At 46.5% G+C, this 24,437-nt stretch overlaps 1 protein-coding gene across 1 annotated transcript in view; it reads right to left on the bottom strand.

Annotated features, from left to right (window-relative positions):
• Positions 1–23,826, bottom strand: part of LOC110496813 (uncharacterized) — a 63,206-nt gene extending 39,380 nt beyond the window's left edge. The window contains exons 1-3 of the mRNA XM_036952719.2: positions 23,585–23,826; positions 7,583–8,201; positions 1,956–2,222 (exon numbers count right to left, since the gene is read on the bottom strand). Coding sequence (XP_036808614.2) covers positions 1,956–2,222; positions 7,583–8,201; positions 23,585–23,640 — 942 coding nt within the window. The 5' untranslated portion in view covers positions 23,641–23,826. The remainder of the gene's footprint in view (positions 1–1,955; positions 2,223–7,582; positions 8,202–23,584) is intronic.
• Between the last annotated feature and the right edge of the window lie 611 nt (positions 23,827–24,437).

The raw sequence follows: 24,437 nt of genomic DNA, 5'->3' as shown, positions 1-24,437 counted from the left end.
CGACAGACATTCGAGCGTGAACGACAGACATTAGAGCTTGAACGACAGACATTCGAGCTTGAACGACAGACATTAGAGCTTGAACAACAAAAAGTAGTGCTTGAGCACAAATAAAAGGACCGTGCAGGCAGACTAGAGCAAGAACAAGAGGAACGTGTGCATGCCATTTGATTAAGAGAGATGGATCTGGAAGCGCTCCCAATCCAGTCAGGCCATCCCGCACCCTCCACAGAGTTTAATCTTGGTCGGAACAGCCGGCTTGTACCGCCTTTCAACGAAAAGGAGGTGGATGTATATTTGTGCTCTGTCTGAGCGGATTGCCACGTCCCTAAAATGGCTGCAAGATATTTGGTCACTGCTCCTTCGAAGTGTTCTCGTGGGAAAGGCTCAGAAAGTGTCCGCCGCTTCATCTCTTGACCAGAGTTCAGATGATGAAAAGGTTAAAGCAGGTTAAAGCGCCAGGCTTACGAGTTGGTCCCAGAAGCACACAGACGACAGTTCCATACAGTTTATACTGCCCTGAGAAAGGACACAGGGTCTCTGTGTCCTACGTTGAAACAGACCAACGAGAGGGAGAAAAATACATTTAATTCTCGTGAGAGCACTGCAGCCCATTACGTCCCTGGTTGAGACTGGTGTCTCCTAAACAAGATTTGGTATCAGATGTGTACGAACCCTTTGCTTCAGACACGTCCGCGTCTCTGCAGAGTGGTGCTGCTGTGAAGCAGCCGGTGAAGACACAGCGAGACACTGGGGCAGGCAGCCCAGTCCTTCAAGGGTGTTTTTACCTTTTTCTGACACTTCAGCAACTGGTTACAGCGTGTTAGTACAAGGTGCGGAGATGGGTTGCATGGAAGCTCCTTCGTGTAATGTGGATCTCGAGTCTGATCTTCATTCTTGTTCCGCCGTCACTGGAGTGAGGCCTAGCGTACCGGTGAAGGGGGGTCTCTTTCATTTTGGGAAACGATTCGGCTGGGGGGGGGGGGGGGGGGAGTCGTGCCAAATCCTGTGGTTTGTACGGACCCCAGATTAGAGGAACCTGATGGGTTATCAGAAGAGTAACATAGAGTGCTCCCGTGTGCCGTTACACATTTCGTTACACGTTTCGGTTGTTGTCGGTGACTATTTGTTAGACCCCCCCCCCTTCTGTTTCAACAAAATGTTTGGTTTTCTTGATTGTTAACGTAACGAAGACCACACTGAATTCAATGTCCCAAATCAAACTACTTGAGGTACGCCAGGTATCTTATTAAGTTGTTCCTAAAGATGGGTGATTGAAGTGTCTTTCAGGTGATTGGCTACCAAGACAATACTGTACTAATCAGTGTCAAATCATTTCTCAGCAGGGGGGGGGGGGGGGGGGGATCCGGCATGTCCCGCACAGCAGGGTCCCCGGGAACACAGAGGAGAAAAACTGTCCTGTAATACAGGTCCACTGCAATGACGGGACTGCAAAGACGGGACGACGGCCTGAAACACAGGCAAGGTCCCACAGACCTGGGGCTGGCATAGCGGGGTCGAGCTACCATCTGCAGCACATCCATACAGTCCGATGGTGCGGACCGGGAATGTGCAGGACTGGGGCGTAAACACAACTGCATGTTTACCCCTTCAGTGTGGGATCAAATCCCAGTCCCACAGCTATTCGGTATTCTCTCCCTGTCTCCCTTCTATCCTTAAATCCTGTCTCAATGAATAAATGATTAAGAAGAGTGAATTAAAAGATCCCCAATGTCGACTCCTTGGTCTAGTGGTAACAAACCCACTGCTAGTACATATACATACCTCCCCACCAGAAACCTGGGTTCAACCCCCCCCCCCCCCCCCAGTGTCTGTCCTTCCTGCTGTGTCTCCCCTCTTCATCAGTATCCCCCTCCACTTCTGTACCATCAGACAAAAGATGGTAAAGCATAACAAGACAGCTACTACCCCCCCCAAAAAAAAGACGGTCTCACCTGCGCCTCGTTCTCCTTGAGCAGCCTGCTCGCGCGCGTCCCTCCCGGGTCGTCGGAGACGTTGAGCATGACCACGCCCTTCTTCTCCCAGCCGATGAAGGATCCGTCCGTCAGTGCCTCCACCATGGCCAGGAAGTCCTCGTAGCCGTGGTGACGCGTGGCCACCACGGAGAAGGAGGTCCAGTCGAACTCTTCCAGCACCTCAAAGACCACGTCCAGCTGCATGGCTGTGGAGCAGGTGAACTGGAGGTAGATGGAGCCGCTTTCCTGGGGGAGGAAACAGTTTGTTAAGGAGTGAAATGGGTTTTCAGGGCAGGGAGGGGTAAAGAGGGAGCGAGAGAGTGCAGTGAACTGAAGGATGGAGGTAGTATCTGTCCATAAGAACACAGAATTTCATTTTCTGCTATAAAAGGAGGAATCCAGGCCTCATATTCACAGAGTCTCAGAGTAGGAGTGCTGATCTAGGACCCGTTTTGACTTTTAGATCATAACGCGTAAGATACATGGACAGGAGATCTGATCCTAGATCAGCACTCCTATGCTGAGACACTTTATGAATACAGTGGGGTCAGAATTGTATTTAATAGGGAGAAAACATTTTCTAACAGAGTTAAACGGCAAGGTGGCACCTGAACTTGTCGAATGAGAACACAGATTTTCCCTACTGAACACGTCCAATGTTAGGAGTAACGTAAAATTCGAATGGCAGTGTGAGCCTAATCCAGGCCTACACACATTGCTGTGGCTTAGTCTGATGAAGGCCTATTTAGACCATAACGTTGGTTAAGAAAGATACATTAAACTTGTGGTGCATCAAGTTTCTTACCTATTCAGTGGCTTACATTCATGCCATAGCAATATTACCCATGGTTAAATAGGCTTATAATTACACAATGTCTCAGGGTACTTATAAACTCCTTGGGGTAGCAACTTCCTGTTTTCAGAGTAAGAAAAGCTTCCCGCCTTCAGAGTAACAAAAGCTTCCCGTTTTCAGAGTAAGAAAAGCTTCCCGTTTTCAGAGTAAGAAAAGCTTCCCGTTTTCAGAGTAAGAAAAGCTTCCCGTTTCCAGAGTAAGAAAAGCTTCCTGTTTTCAAAGTAAGAAAAGCTTCCTGTTTTCAGAGTAAGAAAAGCTTCACGTTTTCAGAGTAAGAAAAGCTTCCCGTTTTCAGAGTAAGAAAAGCTTCCCGTTTTCAGAGTAAGAAAAGATTCCCGTTTTCAGAGTAAGAAAAGATTCCCATTTTCAGAGTAAGAAAAGCTTCCTGTTTTCAAAGTAAGAAAAGCTTCACGTTTTCAGAGTAAGAAAAGCTTCCTGTTTTCAAAGTAAGATAAGCTTCCTGTTTTCAGAGTAAGAAAAGCATCCTGTTTTTAGAGTAAGAAAAGCTTCACGTTTTCAGAGTAAGAAAAGCTTCCCGTTTTCAGAGTAAGAAAAGCTTCCTGTTTTCAGAGTAAGAAAAGCTTCACGTTTTCAGAGTAAGAAAAGCTTCCCGTTTTCAGAGTAAGAAAAGCTTCCTGTTTTCAGAGTAAGAAAAGCTTCCCGTTTTCAGAGTAAGAAAAGCTTCCCGTTTTCAGAGTAAGAAAAGCTTCCCGTTTTCAGAGTAAGAAAAGATTCCCGTTTTCAGAGTAAGAAAAGATTCCCATTTCAGAGTAAGAAAAGCTTCCTGTTTTCAAAGTAAGAAAAGCTTCCCGTTTTCAGAGTAAGAAAAGCTTCCCGTTTTCAGAGTAAGAAAAGCTTCCTGTTTTCAAAGTAAGATAAGCTTCCTGTTTTCAGAGTAAGAAAAGCATCCTGTTTTTAGAGTAAGAAAAGCATCCTGTTTTCAGAGTAAGAACTTCATGCCTGGGTAGGAGTTTTTAAACAAAGACAGAGGAAACATCGATATGGCCATTTGTAATTGAATTCCAGTCTCAATACCATCCCTTTCTTTTTATTTTCCCTTTGTCTGTCTTGTCTACTGTGAAGGCTTTCCAGTAGGGTCCACCAGCACGGTCCCAAATGGCACCCTATTCCCTTTATAGTGCACTAGTTTTGACCAGAACCTTATGGGCCCCTGGTTAAAAGCGGTGCACTATGTAGGGAACAGGGTGGATTTATGGGACACACCCGATATGTACGTTCAATTATTCTTTATTCACTGTGCAATTATTTCTATTTTTACTACATGTTTTATCTTATCTTTATCTCCGTATTGTTAGAAAAGGACTGTTAGTCTACACGTGTTGTCTGTAAAGCATGTGACAGATCATTTTGATTTGAGATTCTGTATTGCACTGTAGACCGTGATTTTTTTTTTTTATGAAAAAGACTAGCCTTCCTCTCCATGTCTCCTCTCCTTCATCTTCCCTGATCTGGCCAGACTGGAAAGCCTATGCTTGTTCAGTTATTTTAGATTATATTAGGATAAAAACAGATAAGGGAATGGAGAGAGGAAAGGGAGATACTCTACTGAAAGGTTCATGTACAAGTAGAGGATACGATTTCTAGAGTCGTATACATAAGACAGACAAGATAACAGACACAGAGATGGGCAAAGATACTTTTAAAAAAATGTCTTGTTACAAAAAATATATCTAAGTAAAATATGAAATACTCTTGCCAAGTCATGTATTTAATAGCAATACTTGCAAGTAGCCACCTTTACTGTAACTACAACAACATTGTCAGTAACAGTTACAGAAACATTTGACTTGCTATGACTGTGATGTGGTTGGTTATCTACCTTAGTTGAATGCTCTGGATAAGAGTGTCTGCTAAATGAACTAAATGTAAATGTAAAAAAAAAATGCACTTGCACGCTGGGTATTATTCTAATGAGCTCCACCCCCAAACAATTTGTATTTGAATAAAATGTGGCCTATTGTACTACGCAAGTGTTCATTTTCCAATTGACATTTTGGTCATTTAGCAAACGCTCTTATCCCACCATAGTGCCATCAGACTTCTGATACCAATGCCGCAAATTTGGGGTGGTAGGGGGCCACAAAATTGTGAACCACTATATTTTTTTTTAGCGGAAAAGTATTTTGTATTTTGAAAATACACAAATGTAGCTCTCTAAAGCAGCATTTCCCAAACTCTGTCCAGGGGATCCCAAGGGGTGCACGTTTAGTTTTTTGTCCCTAGCACTACACAGCTGATTCAAATAATTACATCTTGATGATTAGTTGATTATTTGAATCAGCTGTGTGGTGTTGGGGGGGACAAAATGTGTTGTTGGGAAACACAGCTCTAAAGTATCTTGTTACAAAATACATTGGATTGTAGTTCAGGCCAGTGAAGTACAAATTACAAAAAAATTATAAAGGTCATTTAAATACGTATTTCAAATACATGGAACAGAAATACTGCCCATCTCTGAACAGAAGGATACAATGTAGATGGAACTATATTATGCACATGTAAATGCCCACCGTTGAACTCCCTCGCTATATTAATTATTCAGTGAGCGATGCACAATTAACAAGGCCAAGTGAGACTTGAATGGGGCCTGTAATTGTAGAAACGTTCACAGTTGGATATGTGTGCAAAAATAGGTTAAGTATCAAATGACACATTTGTGTTTGAGAAGAAAGGACTGATGAAAGGCGATAGAACTGAAGGGGTTGGCTGTATTTATCCCCAATGAGACTGTGTGGAGAATATAAGTATACAGTGCATTGGGAAAGTATTCAGACCCCTTGACTTTCTGCACATTTGTTACGTTACAGCCTTATTCTAAAATGGATTAAAATCAAATCTACACACAATAACCCATCATGACAAAGCGAAAACAGATTTTTAGAAATGTAAAAAAAAACAGAAACCTTATTTACATAAGTATTCAGACCGTTTGCTAAGAGACTCGAAATTGAGCTCAGGTGCATCCTGTTTCCATTGATCATCCTTGAGATGTTTCTACAACTTGATTGGAGTCCACCTTTGGTAAATTCAATTGATTTGACATGATTTGGAAAAGCACACACCTGTCTATATAAGGTCCCGCAGTTGACAGTGTATTTCAGAGCAAAAACCAAGCCATGAGGTCGAAGGAATTGTCCGTAGAGCTCAGAGACAGGATTGTGTCAAGGCACAGATCTGGGGAAGGGTACCAAAAAATGTCTGCAGCATTGAAGGTCCCCAAGAACACAGTGGCCTCCATCATTCTTAAATGGAAGAATTTTGGAACCACCAAACTGAGCAACCGGGGGAGAAGGGCCTTGTTCAGGGAGGTGACCAAGAACCCGATGGTCACTCTGACAGAGCTCCAGAGTTCCTCTGTGGAGATGGGAGAACCTTCCAGAAGGACAACCATCTCTGTGGCACTTCACCAATCAGGCCTTTATGGTAGAGTGGTCAGACGGAAGCCACTCCTCAGTACCTTTTACAGAGATGGTGGTCCTTCGGTAAAGGTTCTCCCATCCCCACAGAGGAACTCTGGAGCTCTGTCAGAGTGACCATCGGGTTCTTGGTCACCTCCCTGAACAAGGCCCTTCTGATTGTTCAGTTTGGCCAGGAGGCCAGCACTAGGAAGAGTCTTGGTGGTTCCAAACTTCTTCCATTTAAGAATTTTGGAGGCCACTGTGTCCTTGGGGACCTTCAATGCTGCAGAAATGTTTTGGTACCCTTCCCCAGATCTGTTTCTCGACACAATCCTGTCTCGGAGCTCTACGGACAATTCCTTCAACATAATGGTTTGGTTTTTGCTCTTACATGCACTGTCAACTGTACACCTTATACATACACCTTATACAGGTGTACAGGTGTATGCCTTTCCAAATCATGTCCAATCAATTGAATTTACCACAGGTGGACTCCAATCAAGATGTAGAAACATCTCAAGGATGATTAATGGAAACAGGATGCACCTGAGCTCAGTTTCGAGTCTCACAGCAAAGGGTCTGAATACTTATGTAAATAAGGTATTTCTGTATTTTTTAATTATGCATTTGCAAACATTTCTAAAAACCTGTTTCTGCTTTGTCGTTATGGGGTATTGGGTGTAGATTGATGAGGATTATATTTTTTTTCACAGAGTGTTCTACATGGAACTCATAATAGTTCTACCTGCAACCAAAAAGGGGACATCCGAAGAACCCTTCTGGAACCCTTTTTTCCCGGAGTGTAGAGTTGCACAACTCCAGTCCTCGAGGGCCACTCTCTCTGTTTTCGGTCTTATCAAATGGCCTTTGGAAACCAAGTGTTGAACCTTCTCAGCAATCAGTGACATTAATTGTTACATTAGAGTAAGTGCCAGGCAGACACAGAAAGCAGCAGGACTGCAGCCACTCGAGGACTGAAGTAGTGTTCTCCTACTCAGACCACACCGCAAAGATGACATCCTCATACTAGTTGTAAATGGAGGAAGTTTTGTAAACATCTTTTTAGCAACCAGATAACAACCAAAATACAACGTCTTTCCCATGACGTTTTGAAAAAAAGACATCTTTACCTGGTTGTAACAGAGACCAGCTGGTTGCAATCTGGTTTTAAGGCGTCTTCTCAACCAGAAACCCAGTTTCCAACCAGAAAATGAAGACGTCATGTGCCAAATTCTGCCCACTGGGTAAGATGAGGCTTCCAACACACAGTAACTTAGGACTGATTCATTACTTGAAATCCATTAAGAAGGGAAAGTTCACAGCCAGGTAGTTACCTGTGGCTCCCTGCCCAGGCCGGCCCCTCCTCCCACGGCCACAACAGGCACTCCGGTCTGGGCCGAGACAAACTCCAGCATGGGGGCCAGGGGAGCCTGGTCGGGTGGCGGGGGCCTCTCCTCCTCGAACACCAGCCCCTGGAGCGGCGTAGTGGCCAGCAGCTCACACAGCTGCAGCAGAAGGCTCGCTGGGCTGCTCTCGTTCACCGTCAGGTAGATCACGTTGGCTGGGCCATACTGCGTCATCACGCTACCGCCCACCAGAGCCGCTGACGCAGAAGCCAATGGCGCAGACGCCGCCACCATAGCCAATGACGATGAGGCCCCCCTCCCCTGAGGACCTCCCGGCCCGTTCGTGGCGCCCGTTCCCCCAGCAGCGGCCGTCTCCGGGAGCAGGGAGGAGCCCGAGTGGACCACAGCGATGTTGACTACACCCAAGTCCCTCTCTCTCTCCCGGGGGCGGAGCAAGAGGGGAGGGGAGGAGCGGGCGGGCCCCGTGCAGGCCAACACGGCCAACAGGAGGGAGAGGGCGGGCTTGGCTGCCATGTGGGGGAGGGGAGGGGGGGCGCAGTTCGGTGGGCAGAGCAGCGACGGCGGCAGTTCACAGGCAAAGAAGGACCTGGAGTGGAGAGGAGAGGTGAGAGAAAAGGATTCAGGGGGGAAAAGTCTGAAGAATGAAAGGCCTGTAAGTAAGTGAGGAGAGGAGCAATGATACGCATAGAAGTAAGTAGGAGCTACAGTGGCGAGGGATACTACTGAAAAACAATCAAGTGGAAGAGAGAGGGGGGGGTAGGCGTAATGGGAAACGGGGTGCTACCCACTGAGCCTCATTTAAAATGAGCAGGTTTCAAAAGGAGAGAGAGAGAGAGAGAGAGAGAGAGACTGGGGAAGAGAGATTGCACTAGACAGAGGGGTGGATGGAATGGGCCTGCATCACCTACCATACAATCAATCAACATCTTAAGGTCAGTGTAAGCGTAAAGCCAAGTACAGTGAACTACAGAGGAACATAAGCCCACTGCTTGGGGACTAGAGTAGGAGTGCTCACCCCTTGAACTCAACACCCCCCCCCGCCCCCCCCAGGAGCAGGAGCTGATTCATGGTTTGATCCCACATCTTTGGAGAGCTTTGAAGCTGAGCTATAAATCTTTGCAGCCATAAACCACCAATGGGTACTGTACATCTAAATGGACAGGGGTAAATCACAATACAAATAAAACTGGGGACGGGTGGCGAGTTTGGTCGAGGTAGTTGTGTGTATGCATGTTATGATAAACAACTGTGGTTGAGGTGGGGAAATGCTCTGTGCAGTTGAGTGACGCTATGGGACTGTACACGAAATGTAAGGAGATGTAACGCAAGCAACACTTAATGAATAATTTTGAAGTCGCTTAGCGTGCCAACCCCCCCCCCTCCTTCTCATCCCCCCCTTTCCATTCACTCTCTTTAATTAACCCTCCCTCTCCCCCTGGGGCACACACAAATAGACACAGAATCAAAAACCCACTCTCTCCGGGTCACTAACACACAGAACAACAATCGGTATCTGTCACTCCCTCTCATATTGCCCGTTTTCTCTCCTAGCGTCCGTGGCTAATGTCATTGCTTTGAACCAGAAGGCTTGCTGATGTAATGTCCTCTTCACTGCCCCAAACAAACAGCTTCTTCCTGCCTTGTTCTCTCTCTCTCTCTAATTCCGTTTTCACATTCCTACATCGCTCCTTTTGACGCCGAGTTATCATCTGAGGAAAAAATAGAGGGATTACGATGACGAAAAGTGCTCAATTTGGGGGGAAACGGGGGGGGGGGGGGGGGCTGTAGACAAATTAAAAGATACTGTGGCTGTCGGGGAAGACAGAGAGCAAATAGGGGATTGAGCCAGTGAGCCAGATAGCCACAGCGGCTGTAAAGTGGGAAAACAATAAAAGTATTGAGAGAGGATATATGAAATATATTTAAAAAATATATATATATTTTATTGTCACATACACCAGATAGATGCAGTCAAATGTGTTGTTTTACAGTGTCAGCCATAGTAGAATGGTGCCCCTGGCATTAATTAGGGTTAAGTGCCTTGCTGAAGTATATCTAAGGGGCGGTAGTATGGGGTAGGCAAGAAAGATAAGTATTTAACATTGCCCTCAATATACCATTCAGACAAAGCCAGACCTCGGCTTGAATGGCTCATCCGAGCCCCGTTGCATAATTCAATTGGATATTACTACCTCGGTTAAGCCTATGGGCAGAGCCCGCCATGGAACCTAACGGCCTCAGCATTTTTCAGCGTGAGAAAGACTGGAATGGCGTGCGGCTTAATCCGGTTCAGACTGTATGAAACAAATACAGATCTTATGAAACCAGTACAGACCACACAGGTTCTGTACTCAGTTCGAAGGACATACAGCTGAATCCAGTACAAACCGCACTACTGACGATACGTACGGGTTCCGGATCAATCATTCCAGGCTAGCAGTCCATCCGCTGGCCCTGAACCACTCAGCTTGTGTTGTCACTTCCCAGGACTCTCATACTCCCCAGGGCTCTCATACTCCCCAGGGCTCTCATACTCCCCAAGGCTCTCATACTCCCCAGGGCTCTCATACTCCCCAGGGCTCTCATACTCCCCAATGCTCTCATACTCCCCAGGGCTCTCATACTCCCCAGGGCTCTCATACTCCCCAGGGCTCTCATACTCCCCAGGGCTCTCATACTCCCCAGGGCTCTCATACTCCCCAGGGCTCTCATACTCCCCAAGGCTCTCATACTTCCCAGGGCTCTCATACTCCCCAGGGCTCTCATACTCCCCAGGGCTCTCATACTCCCCAGGGCTCTCATACTCCCCAGGGCTCTCATACTCCCCGGGGCTCTCATACTCCCCAGGGCTCTCATACTCCCCAGGGCTCTCATACTCCCCGGGGCTCTCATACTCCCCGGGGCTCTCATACTCCCCGGGGCTCTCATACTCCCCAGGGCTCTCATACTCCCCAGGGCTCTCATACTCCCCAGGGCTCTCATACTCCCCGGCGCTCTCATACTCCCCGGGGCTCTCATACTCCCCAGGGCTCTCATACTCCCCAAGGCTCTCATACTCCCCAGGGCTCTCATACTCCCCAGGGCTCTCATACTCCCCAGGGCTCTCATACTCCCCGGGGCTCTCATACTCCCCAGGGCTCTCATACTCCCCAGGGCTCTCATACTCCCCAAGGCTCTCATACTGCAGTCTTATGGTCTTCCCTTGATATAGTAGTGCATTGTTTGCTGCCTATGTTAAATGGGCCCTGCGGTATCATGGCCGTGGAGTGGTATAGTGGTTAGGGAAATGGCGTTGGGAGAAGACTGGTTAGTAGTTCAGAGTACAGGTCAGAGGTTACTGTAAAACACCCAGCTGGGTGAATGGATTATGCGTATCCTGGCTGACGGAAACTGTGTCAGCTGTACAGTCCTGTACGGGAACTCTGTAGCCATGTTATCTATCCAGGCATTAGCATAGAGGCTATACATACTTGAACTCCTCCCCCATACCTATTGGTTGTCAACGGCTTACTGGGTAATACACCAGGAACAGACGTCCTCATACAGTATTTTCACTCTAAAAAAAAACCTGCATCTTGTGTGAGGGGGTTGTATGGCACATTCAGCTCCAACATGAATCTTCTGTGATGATCATATAGCACGGTCAGCGCAAAACCCGATCTGGACAACGGGATAACCAGTAGGCAGAAGTAACTGTACTGACCATGAGGGAGACAGAGAGTGATTATGTCGAGTCTCTCTTTATGGCCGTCTAAGTGTTGGCAGACTCTCAGAGCAGCGCGAGAGTCATGAGGAACTGCCTGGCCCTGTCTTACTCCAAGCGGTATCCGCTGGCGCTTTGGCACACAGACACCATAAGCAGGAGTGTGATGGTATGCTCAAAATATTTCAGTCCCATGACCCAAAAGTCAGGGCCCTCCTGACTACCCCTGTCACACACACACACACACACACAAGGACACACACACACAGACATTCACACACACGCACGCACTCACACACGCACACACACTCTCATACACACGCAATCTTATACACACTCACACAGAGTAAGAATCATTTCAATTTTGTCAAAGCCAACTGCTTTTCAAGGCACTCGGTGACTCCATGTCTAACAGAAAAGGAATTCCACGCAGTTAAAGAGGTCTTCCTCCCACTACAACACCTAGTGTAGGTACAGTTTGAAGCACTTGTAATATATACACCGAGTGTACAAAACATTATGGACACCTGCTCTTTCCATGACATAGACTGACCAGGTGAATCCAGGTGAAAGCCATGATCCCTTATTGACGTCACTTGTTAAATCCACGTCAATCAGTGTAGATGAAGGGGAGGAGACAGGTTAAAGAAGGGTTTTTAAACCTTGAGACAATTGAGACATGGATTGTGTGTGTGTGCCATTCAGAGGGTGAATGAGCAAGACAAAAGATTTAAGTGCCTTTGAACGGGGTATGGCAGTAGGTGCCAGGCGCACCGGTTTGTGTCAAGAACTGCAAAGCTGGTGGGTTTTCACGCTCAACAGTTTCCCCTGTGCAACAAGAATGGTCCCCCACCAAAAACGACATCCAGCAAACTTGACACAACCGTGGGAAGCATTGGCGTCAACATGGGCCAGCATCCCTGTGGAACGCTTTCGACACCTTGTAGAGTCCATGCCCCAACGAATTGAGGCTGTTCTGAGGGCAAAAGGGGGTGCAACTCAATATTAGGAAGTTTTTTTTTTTAGTTTTGTACTCTGTGTACATTGCCAGACAGACGGTTACTATTTATTACAGTGCATTCGGAAAGTATTCAGACCCCCTTCCCTTCTTTTTACACATTTTGTTACGTTACAGCCTTATAATAAAATTGATCAAATACTTTTTTTCCCCCTCATCAATATACACATCCCCCATCATGACAAAGTGAAAACAGGTTTTTAGCAATTTTTACAAATGTATTTAGAATAAAAAACCTAAATATTGTTTTTTTATACACATTTGCTACATTTAAAAAAAAATGTATGTTTTGTTTTGTTTGTCATTATGTGAAGATTGATGAGAGAAAAAAAACGATTTAATTAAGGCTGTAACGTAACAAAATGGGGAAAAAAGTCAAGGGGTCTGAATGCTTTCTGAATGCACTGTATCTTCTTCTATTTCTACATATTCCACATAGGATAAATCCCCTTGAGGTGATCTGTCTTGTTTCCAAAGAAGTGCCAGGAGAACAACAGAACCGATACAGGACTCCTTGAGCTTTAACCAGAAAGATTCCCTCACAGTCAGCACAGCAGTTGGTTATACGGAGCTACTTTCAGGAGGCTATTTAAGATAAACTGTATAAAGTATTTGCCTGGATGAAATGCAATCATTACTTTATACATTTTGTTTTTCTCTTTCAATTTTACACCAAATAAGCACAAACAAGAAGCAATATTTGCCACTTCCTACTATACCTCCAAATCACCACTGATTGTGTGGCTGAAAATAAGGAATATCGCATTCCAATTTATTGGGGGATGTGATGCTTTACCTCATGCATCGTCTTCGCATGAAAGTCATTTGGTGGCGAAAATTGTACTGGGATCAAACTTTGCCCAATAGCACTCTGCATACAAAGAAGCAATATCATTTATAGAAATAATTGCTACTCTAAAAATACATACCACAATGCATTTGCTGACGGTCATTGGTAGCATTCTTCATTTCCCATATGCTGCGGCTATGGATGGTGGGAGGGGAAGGAACGAATGAACGCGGGCCTGCTCGGCTCAGCACACAGCACCGAGGAGGAAGCACAGAGGTATTTAAGAGCATCTGCTCTCTCTGCAAAGAAGTAATCAACAGGCTGGCCGGTGACCTCGCTAATAATGTTTTTAATAAACATGACCTTCATTAGATTGAAAGAGAAGCTGGTGAAGGGAGTTACGGATAAAGGGGCAGAGGAACAGATTTCGGCTATATTTTTTCAGGAAATTAGAGATTGGGAAGAAGGAAGCATAAAAAAAAACAGGCAGTGAGAGAGAGAAAAGGGGGGGGGGGGTGGATTAGCTAATGTCATGGTCCTTTGGAGTTCAGTTGGCAAATCATGGCACAGATAACACCAGGGTAGTAGGTTCGAGTCCCAGTACCATCCATATGTAAAATCTTTGCGTGCGGGACTATAAGTTGCATTGGATAAACGCGTCTGCTAAATGACTTTTCTATGAAGGAGAGACATGAGGACAAAAAATGAGCCGCGGAACGGATTCCATTGGGCACAGACGTCAATTCAACATCTATTCCATGTTGGTTCCATGCAATTTCATTAAAATGGTGTGGAAATTACATTGATTCCACCAGTGTGTGCCCAGTGGGATATAGGATTCTGAGGGTGCCTGATGCTCCCTCGACCCCCCCCTGGTATCTTGCTCATGTTTGTTCTGACGCCTTCTATCTCTCTCCCCTCTATCGACCAGTTCATCTCCCTCTCCCACTCCCTCTCTATCTATCCCTGGCCTGTCCCGCTCTCCCTCTCTATCTATCCCTGGCCTGTCCCGCTTTCCATCTATCCATGGCCTGTCCCGCTCTCCCTCTCCCACTTCCTCTCTATCTATCCATGGCCTGTCCCGCTCTCCCTCTCCATCTATCCCTCTCCCTCTCCCACTTCCTCTCTATCTATCCCTCTCTATCTATCCCTCTCCATCTATCCCTCTCTATCTATCCCTCTCCATCTATCCCTCTCCATCTATCCCTCTCCCACTTCCTCACTATCTATCCCTCTCCCTCTCCATCTATCTCTCTCCCTCTCCCACTTCCTCACTATCTATCCCTCTATCCCTCTCCCTCTCCCACTTCCTCACTATCTATCCCTCTCCCTCTCCATCTATCCCTCTCCATCTATCCCTCTCCATCTCCCACTTCCTCTCTATCTATCCCTCTCCCTCTCCCTCTCCATCTATCCCTCTCCATCTCCATCTATCCCTCTCCCTCTCCCACTTCCTCTCTATCTATCCCTCTCCCTCACCCTCTCTATCTATCCCTCTCCCTCTCCCACTTCCTCTTTATCTATCCCTCTCCCTCTCCATATCCATCTATCCCTCTCCCTCTCCATCTATCCCTCTCCCTCTCCATCTATCCCTCTCCCTCTCCATCTATCCCTCTCCCTCTCCATCTATCCCTCTCCCTCTCCATCTATCCCTCTCTCTCTCCCTCTCTATCTATCCCTCTCCATCTCTCCCTCTCCATCTATCCCTCTCCCTCTCCCTCTCCATCTACCCCTCTCCCTCTCCATCTATCCCTCTCCCTCTATCCCTCTCCATCTATCCCTCTCCCTCTCCATCTATCCCTCTCCCTCTCCATCTATCCCTCTCCATCTATCCCTCTCCCTCTCCATCTATCCCTCTCCCTCTCCATCTATCCCTCTCCCTCTCCATCTATCCCTCTCCCTCTCCATCTATCCCTCTCCCTCTATCCCTCTCCATCTCTCCCTCTCCATCTATCCCTCCCTCTCCCACTTCCTCTCTATCTATCCCTCTCCCTCTATCCCTCTCCCTCTCCATCTATCCCTCTCCCTCTCCATCTATCCCTCTCCCTCTCCATCTATCCCTCTCCCTCTCCATCTATCCCTCTCCCTCTCCATCTATCCCTCTCCCTCTATCCCTCTCCATCTATCCCTCTCCCTCTCCATCTATCCCTCTCCCTCTCCATCTATCCCTCTCCATCTATCCCTCTCCCTCTCCATCTATCCCTCTCCCACTTCCTCTCTATCTATCCCTGGCCTGTCCCGTTCTCCCCCTCCATCTATCCCTCTCTATCTATCCCTCTCCATCTCTCCCTCTCCATCTACCCCTCTCCCTCTCCATCTATCCCTCTCCCTCTCCATCTATCCCTCTCCCTCTATCCCTCTCCATCTATCCCTCTCCCTCTCCATCTATCCCTCTCCCTCTCCATCTATCCCTCCCCATCTATCCCTCTCCCTCTCCATCTATCCCTCTCCCTCTCCATCTATCCATCTCCATCTATCCCTCTCCATCTCTCCCTCTCCATCTATCCCTCTCCATCTATCCCTCCCTCTCCCACTTCCTCTCTATCTATCCCTCTCCCTCTCCATCTATCCCTCTCCCTCTCCATCTATCCCTCTCCCTCTCCATCTATCCCTCTCCCTCTCCATCTATCCCTCTCCCTCTCCATCTATCCCTCTCCCTCTATCCCTCTCCATCTATCCCTCTCCCTCTCCATCTATCCCTCTCCCTCTCCATCTATCCCTCTCCCTCTCCCTCTATCCCTCTCCCTCTATCCCTCTCCCTCTCCATCTATCCCTCTCCCTCTCCATCTATCCCTCTCCATCTATCCCTCTCCCTCTATCCCTCTCCATCTATCCCTCTCCATCTATCCCTCTCCCACTTCCTCTCTATCTATCCCTGGCCTGTCCCGTTCTCCCTCTCCATCTATTCCTCTCTATCTATCCCTCTCCCTCTCCCCACTTCCTCTCAATCTATCCCTCTCCCTCTCTTGTATCTTATTCTCCCTATTTATCTCTTTCTCCCTCAGTCTCTCTTCCATTATCTCTTCCCTGTCCCTCTTTCCCTAACCTCTTTCTTCCTCTCGCTCTCCTTCTAAAATCAAATCCAACTAAATTGTATTGGTCGCATACACATTTCGAAGATGTTATTGCGGGTGTAGCGAAATGCTTGTGTTTCTAGCTCCAACAGTGCAGTAATATCTAACAATTCACAATAATACACACAAATCTAAAATAAATATTAGCACGAGCAATGTCGGAGTCCGTGTGGGTGGGTGGGTGGGTGGGTGGGTGGGTGGGTGGGTGGGTGGGTAGGTAGGTAGGTAGGTAGGTAGGTAGGTAGGTAGGTAGGTAGGTGTATAGACATTATGTGAATAGAATATTTAGTATATCTGTAGAATATATAGGATAGAATAGTATTATATACAGCATTAGTTGAACAGGATGGCATTTACTAGAATACAGTATATGCATATGAAATGAGTAAAACAGTATGTAAACATTATTAAAGTGACAAGTGATTCCATGTCTATGTACAGAGGGCAGCAGCCTCAATGTGCAGGGTTGAGTAACTGGGTGGTAGTTGGCTAGTGACAGTGTCTAAGCTCAGGCCAGGGTACTGGGTGGAGACTGGCTAGTGATGGCTATTTAACAGTCTGTTATTTAACAGACAGAAGCTGTTTTTCAGTCTCTCTGTCCCAGCTTTGACGCACCTGTACTGACCTCGCCTTCTGGATGATAGCTGGGTGAACAGGCCATGGCTCGCTCGGGTTGTTGATGTCCTTTTGGCTTTCCTGTGACATCGGGTGCTGTAGGTGTCCTGGAGGGCGGGTAGTTTGCCCCCGGAGAAGCGTTGGGCAGACCGCGCCACCCTCTGGAGAGCCTTGCGGTTGGGGGCGGTGCAGTTGCCGTACCAGGTGGTGATACAGCCCGACTTGATACTTTCAATGGTGCATCTGTAAAAGTTTGTGAGGGTCTTAGGGGCCAAGCCAAATTTCTTCAGCCTCCTGAGGTTGAAGAGGCGCTGTTGCAAAGTGATGTGTTTGCCGAGAAAGATTTTCACCTTCTCCAATGCTGTCTCCTGAATTCCACGATCAGCTCCTTCGTTGGTCTAGGGTGTCAGGTAAGGTGGAGGTGATATGATCCTTAACTAGCCTCTCAAAGCACTTCATGATGACAGAAGTGAGTGCTATGGGGAGATAGGTATTTCGTTCAATTACCTTTGCTTTCTTGGGTACAGGAACAATGGTGGACATCTTGAAGCAAGTAGGGAAAGCAGACTGTGATAGGGAGAGATTGAGTATGTCCATAAACACTCCAACCAGCAGGCCTGTGCATGCTCTGAGGACGCGGCTAGGGATACCGTCTGGGCCGGCAGCTTTGCTAGGGTTAACACGCTTAAGTGTCTTACGTCAGCCACGGAGAAGGAGAGTGGACCGCGTCAGTGCCACTGTGTTATAACCGCACTGTCTGTATTCGATCATATTCCCAGTCACCTTGCCGTGATTAAATGTGGGGGTTTGCACTTTCTGTTTTGCACGAATGCTGTCATCTATCCACAGTTTTTGGTTTGGGTAGATTTTTATAGTCACAGTGGGAACAACATCCCTTATACACTTCCTGATGAACTCAGTCCCCGTGTCAGTGTATACATCAATGTTATTCTCAGAGGCAACCCGGAACATATCCGCGAGGTCAAAACAATCTTGAAGCATGGATTCCGGATTGGTCAGAACAGCGTTGAATAGACCGTAGCACAGGTGCTTCCTGTTTGAGTTTCTGCCTATAGGAAGGATGGAGCAGAATGTAGCTGTGATCTGATTTGCCAAAAGGAGGGCAGGGGAGGGCCTTCTAGCCATCCCGGAAGGGATAGTAACAATGGTTGAGAGTTTTTGAAGCGTGAGTACTACAGGCAATATGTAAATAGAACTTCGGTTGCGTTTTCCTCAGATTTGCTTTGTTCAAATCCCCAGCTACAATAAATGCAGCCTCAGGATATGTGGTTTCCAGTTTGCACAAAGCCCAGTGTAGATCCTTGTTCCTTGAGGGCCGTTGTGGTATCGGCTTGAGGGGGAATATACACAGCTGTGACTATAACCAAAGAAAATTCTCTTGGGAGGTAATATGGTCTGCATTTGATTGTGACGTATTCTAGGTTGGGTGAACAAAAGGACTTGAGTTTCTGTACGTTATCACAATCACACCAAGGGCAGTTAATCATAAAACATACACCTCAGCCTTTCTTCTTTCCCGAGAGTTCTTTATTCCTGTCTGCGCAATGTACTGAGAACCCAGCTGGCTGTATGGACGGGGACAGTATATCCGGAGAGAGTCGTGATTCCTTGAAACAGAGTATGTTACAGTCCCTGATGTCTCTCTGGAAGGAGATCCTTGCCCTGAGCTCGTCTACCTTATTGTCCATGGACTGAACATTAGCAAGTAATAGAACTCGGAAATGGTAGATGGTGTTCAATCTGGGATAAGTTAAATTGCCTTGGAGAGTACGAACAAAGGATCTGGAAATTCTGGAAAGTCATATTTCTGGTCAAAATGCTGGTTATCGCGGTTCTGATACCCAAAAGTTATTTCCGGCTGTATGTAAGAAATAACACCAAATTTGTTTTACAAATACTCTTGCTCCCACTCCCTCTCTATCCCTCTCCCTCCCTTGTGTCTCCTTCTCCCCTCTCCTATTTCTTGCTCCCTCAGCCTCTCACATGCTTCTAAGGGTTTTATTTCTCCAGAGCCCCATTTGGCCAGGCCTAATGAGTTGGTATTTAGCTGGCTCACGATCCTCAACTATGACCCCAGGGGAGCTGGCGGATTACAGGTCTCCTCCAGTGGGTGTTTAGGTTGTCACACCACAGTAAAGAACTGGCAAAGGTGCCTATCTACATGCCCAATGCGGTGCCACTGCAGATTAACGACCTGTTGCATTCCCGGGCACAATGGAAACTCCCAAATGAGCGGCCATATTGTTAAACAAAGCTCTATGACCAGCTTTATTAAATCCATGTGTCTGACAGTAGGCCTATTTATTTCAGATAGAAGTATGTAAAAATCCCTTGGCTGTTGTTTTGTTGTTGGATGGTTTGGTGCTAAGGTGGAATAAAAGTTAACAGAGTAAACAGAGACAAAGAAATCGTCAGGGTCTGTACACAAACACAGCTATTGCAGGGAAGGCACGCCTGGGATAAACGAAAGAATAGAGAAAATAAAACAAAATGTATACCAGAGGCAACGCACAAACGTCAACTCTTTATTTCGGTCTCTATACACTGTCTTTCTCTTATGCCTCATTCAGCTCCCTCTCCCTCTATTCCTAGACATGTACTGCACATACTGTACAGGGGTTTTGTGCCAAAAACCTGCCTGTGTGTTAAGGTCCACAGACTGATTCATCAAACGGTATTCATCGGCTCTGTCAGATTCGTCCAACCAGCTACCAATCAAGCAACTGAACACTAAACCTGCCTGTCAGTAGAACTGACTCAGAAAGAAATACAAAAACACAGCTGATCCGAGATGTGTAATCATTTGTGTCGGTCAGAGTCGTAGTGTAGTTGACTGAAGCTCAATTGCTCTCCTCAGAGGAAGCTAAATGAAGACAGACGTTTCCGGTTGCACTGGTAGAAGAGACTGTGGCCTAGCAGGTAGAAGCAGTAACTTCATCAAGCCAAAGGGTGCAAATGCAATGTCAATTTACATTTGATCGAAAGGGATTTACAATCGATGCCATTAGCCAAACGTTAGCTCTCTCTGCTAAGGGAGATGGAATTTATGACCCGATTAAAACGCAATGTTAACAGAAAGCAAAGCAATCCGTTCCACGATGTCCACCAAGCATTATCGCTAGCATTATATATTTAGAATAGTATCAGCCCCACCATAGTCAAGTACAGAGTCCCTCCATGTCCCTTCATACCAAACTGTTTGCCCAAGCCTAAAAAAAGAGAGACAAATTAAATAAATAACCACCAAGGTTATATGGCCCCCGGAATGTACTAGATCAAGACGACAGCCGACGGACGTTTCTTTTAACCTGAAGACTTTTTGGAAAGAGCGCTCAGCTCACAGTAAAGGCAAATGAGTCACCCATGAACATTCCGCCGTTCCTCATCGTTGGGACATTGTCAGGTTTTGTGCTTTAGACGTAGAGTAGAAATGGCAACACCGACACCATAGCCGTGATATACCACGGGCCTATCTGCAACGGATATACACTGGCTGGCTGCACTGTGGATATGGAAACAGTGACACAAAGGGCACCGTTAAAACACCAGTTCAGTGAGTCGCCGAGGAAAGAAGCTTGAGTCGGTTATCATTGCAGCCCTCATTTATTTATGACCTGCCGAACTACACAACAGCCGATAAAAAACAGAAAAGGAGCATTTCTTTGTTTTGAAAGTTCATTGGAACATTTGGACATATCGTCTCCCAGATATATGCTTGTGATAAACGAGGGGGTCGCCTTCTTTGGTCACTGCGCTCTGATACGGAGAATGATAGCCTTTATGCCTACCTTTAGCCTAGCATATTGTAAGCTATCTGAATAGGCCAGGGGTATTCAACTCTTACCCTAAGAGGTCTGGAGCCTGCTGGTTTTCTGTTATACCTTATAATTAATTGCACACACACCTGGTGTCCCAGGTCTATATCAGTCCCTGATTAGAGGGGAAAAACGAAAAAAAATGCAGAACTGGCTTCGAGGTCCAAAGTTGATTTTTTTTTTTTTGAATTTGACCCCTTTTTCTCCCCAATTTCGTGGTATTCAATTGTTGTAGTAGCTACTATCTTGTCTCATCGCTACAACTCCCGTACGGGCTCGGGAGAGACGAAGGTTGAAAGTCATGCTTCTTAACACAGCACGCATCCAACCCGGAAGCCAGCCGCACCAATGCGCCGGAGGAAACACTGTGCACCTGGCCACCTTGGTTAGCGCACACTGCGCCCAGCCCGCCACAGGAGTCGCTGGTGCGCGATGAGACAAGGACACCCCTACCGACCAAGCCCTCCCTAACCCGGGCGACGCTAGGCCAATTGTGCGTCGCCCCACGGACCTCCCGGTCGCGGCCGGTTACGACAGAGCCTGGGCGCGAACCCAGGGACTCTGATGGCACAGCTGGCGCTGCAGTACAGCGCCCTTAACCACTGCGCCACCCGGGAGGCCCAAAGTTGATTTTGAAGGCTATGCAGCAGTCCCAGCTAGGCTAATCCAGACAAGGACGATAGAACACTTGGAATGAAGATATGGTTCAGAAGTTTCAGAGTGGCCTTCAAACAGGGTCTGGGTGTGTCGAAGGCGAGGTTCGGATCACATGATTCTGTCACGTACATTCAGGCGGTCGGTCGTCTTTGGATGTAACCTCGCGGCAGGCCTCCCGCCTCCAGCTCACTACTTTAACGTTAAGTTGGATCGAAGGCTTCAACCCATTTTTTTTCCCCCCAGCCAGGAAAGTTGAGCAGGTTTCATGGCGGCTCCCCCGGCGTAGCCAAACCAACCAACACTTTGACCACCATTACCATAGAGGAAAGCCAGGGCCACTTGGCTTGTCTCTAAAGAAGATGAAGCTAAAATGGCCTCAGTTCCCCCTCTTAACAGAACAGGGGATTTCAGTCCAAGGCTGCCAGCGTAACTGATAATGTCACGCAGCCAGCAACCATTCGTTCATACACGAACGACTCAATGGAACACCTCAGACTGAGTGCAATTCTCAGGGATGAAGAATCACCCTTCTAAAGGAGCTCGATATGAAAGGAGCATCAGGCATCAAATGGAAGAAAACAGACAAACAGGAAGGAACTACCTGGACTTGTCCACAAAGAAAAAGGTTTTCTGTTGCTTGAAAACATTTTCCCGTTGTGTGCCCGAATGAACACAACCCACCCTTAACTGGAAGTTGGAAGCACAGAGCTGAATCCCAATGTGACGCTACAGGTGCAGCCCTTCTCCTCCACCTCCTCTGTCTCCTACTCAGTGGACCTGCACTTCTGAGTGTCACATTAGTCTGATGATTTAATGGGACACGTCCCCACAAGTCCAGAGTTACTCAAGAGCTGAAACAACGGCCTGAAAGAAGCTTCGCCTGAGCAACTTGGGCCTGTCATTGTCAGATTTGTTTCCCTCCATAAAGGAATCGCTCAGAGATTGCTTTGCCGAAGTCAAAGTAACACGTGTTTTCAACATCCTTCCAGGATTAACTGGATGAAATGGTGCATTTTGGATTAGGACGAGTTCCACAATCGGTTTCACTGAAAATGACCTGAATAAGACTGTATGGCCCTGTTACACATTGTGTGTGTGTGAAAACGTATGACACATGAAACTAGGTCCATTATAATCCAATTGCAAATCCCACCCTCTTTCGTGCTCACAGGTCCAGTCCAGAACAACCGACAAAAGAAAACATGTATGGTACAGTGTCGTCAACTGAACAATGGGTTTTCAGGCAGACAGTCTGGAGATCCCATGCCGTCAAGCACTTGAGAACCCCAAACATGGAGGGTGTCCCTTCAAGGCTATATATTACATAATGATCCTTGAAAAAAAAAAAACGTGTTTCAACTTGCTCTAGGATAGAATTAAAAGGCCTGCAATATTGGTTTTCAAAAGAATCAGAATATATGCATGGACCGATTAAGGATGCAAATATGATTTAAACATGCCACCAGCCTATAGATAAGGTATTTACTCAATATACACCCAACAGTGCACGTGGGATAGTTTTGCCGAAGCAATTCTGATAAGATCAGAGCAAATTACCTTCTGCACAGTTCAGAATTGCAATTCAAAGAGCTGTCTTCCAATAAATTCACACAAAGTCGGGAGCACAGCTGACAGATGGGTACGTACAGAAAGCTCAAGGATTGATTCAACATCTGAAAGCTGCCTTGGGCAAATACCAAGAGATGTGTCATGAACAAAAAAAAGAAGGCTACAACGTGTTCTCCGTGGACAAGAAAACAATCGAAAGGGACAAATGCGCATAAACCGGTTTCAAACGAAGGCAATGTGTATCACTAACGGCGACTGGTAATGTACCCAGATTAAAAACGCCGATTGGGGGGAGATAAAAAAAAAAAAAAAAAAGGTCCACATTTCTTTCATCACTAATGTAAGTTATGTGTGGTGACTCAGAACGTGTGTGTGTGTGTGTGTTTGAGTGTGAACAAATGCCCGTGCCAGTGTGTGTATGTACAGTAGGTTATGCCTGTGCAGTGTTCGTCTGGAAATCAGTCAGAGCACTTGGAGTATGCAAGCGCATCAATGACAGAGGGGTCAAAGCCTCGCTCACCGGCCCGGTTGTTGCCTATCCATCAAACTAGCTGCCAATATGAACACATTTAGCCTCGAGAAACACCACGCCACTATTCCGGTCCCCCGTGCATAACATTCAGCACATTTTTGAAGGGCAAAGCTTGGAACACTTCTTAAAGGAAACCTAAACATATCACCCTCACAGCAAGGTGTAAAATACTCACTGTTTTTCAGGAGCCCAAGACTCTCTTCTCCCCTCGTCTCTCCATCCACAATACATCCATTCCTCTCCTGGCCATATCCTGCGGGTTATCTCCCGTTGTGTAGCCTATGTATTCAAATGTTGCACCTATACACAGTATCGACCTTTTCTTTACTCCGCGAGTCTACATGTTGCTGACTACATCTCTCTCCCTCCCTCTTTCCCCTCTCACCAGTTATTTTGTTAAAATTCAGTATATACGCCTCGTCACCTAGCAACCTCCCTCTTCATCACTCCCGCGACACGTGTTGAATGCTAAACTTGTCGTTGTGGATTTTTTTATTTTTTTTGTTACGATGGAGTGGAGGGATACACACTCTCAGTGGTGTATCAGTATGCTGTCAAGATATTTATTAGAACTCTCCCTCCCTGTCTCACTCCCTCCCTCCCTTCCCTCTCTCTTTCCCCCTCCCCTTAAACCCATCTGTAAACCTATATTCCTCCTCCTTGCTCCCTCACCCACATCTCTTCTCTCTCTCTCCAAGCAAAAAAAGAAGTCAGTTTATAAAAAAAAACCTTTATAAAAAAAATAATAATAATAAAACAACACTAAAGAGAATTCAAGCCTTGCACTTTGCGGTTATGTGTGCCTTAGGGGAATACATGATCATTGCAATTGTTTATAATATTCAACTCTGGGCTGAACTTTTTCCACTGTAAGGGAATTTTGGGACTTGAAACTGTTACACACGGATAAATAACTTATTCATGCATATGTTAGAGACACACCTTTGAAGGATAATGTGTTTTTTAATTACTGTAATCCTGTCTGCGTTGATCTGGTAATTATTTGATGTCACAACATTAGGCTTTTG

Source organism: Oncorhynchus mykiss, chromosome 18, assembly GCF_057628025.1.
Source record: "Oncorhynchus mykiss isolate SJ-2025 chromosome 18, ASM5762802v1, whole genome shotgun sequence".
Lineage (NCBI taxonomy): Eukaryota > Metazoa > Chordata > Actinopteri > Salmoniformes > Salmonidae > Oncorhynchus > Oncorhynchus mykiss.
This window is presented reverse-complemented; position numbering and strand designations above follow the sequence as displayed.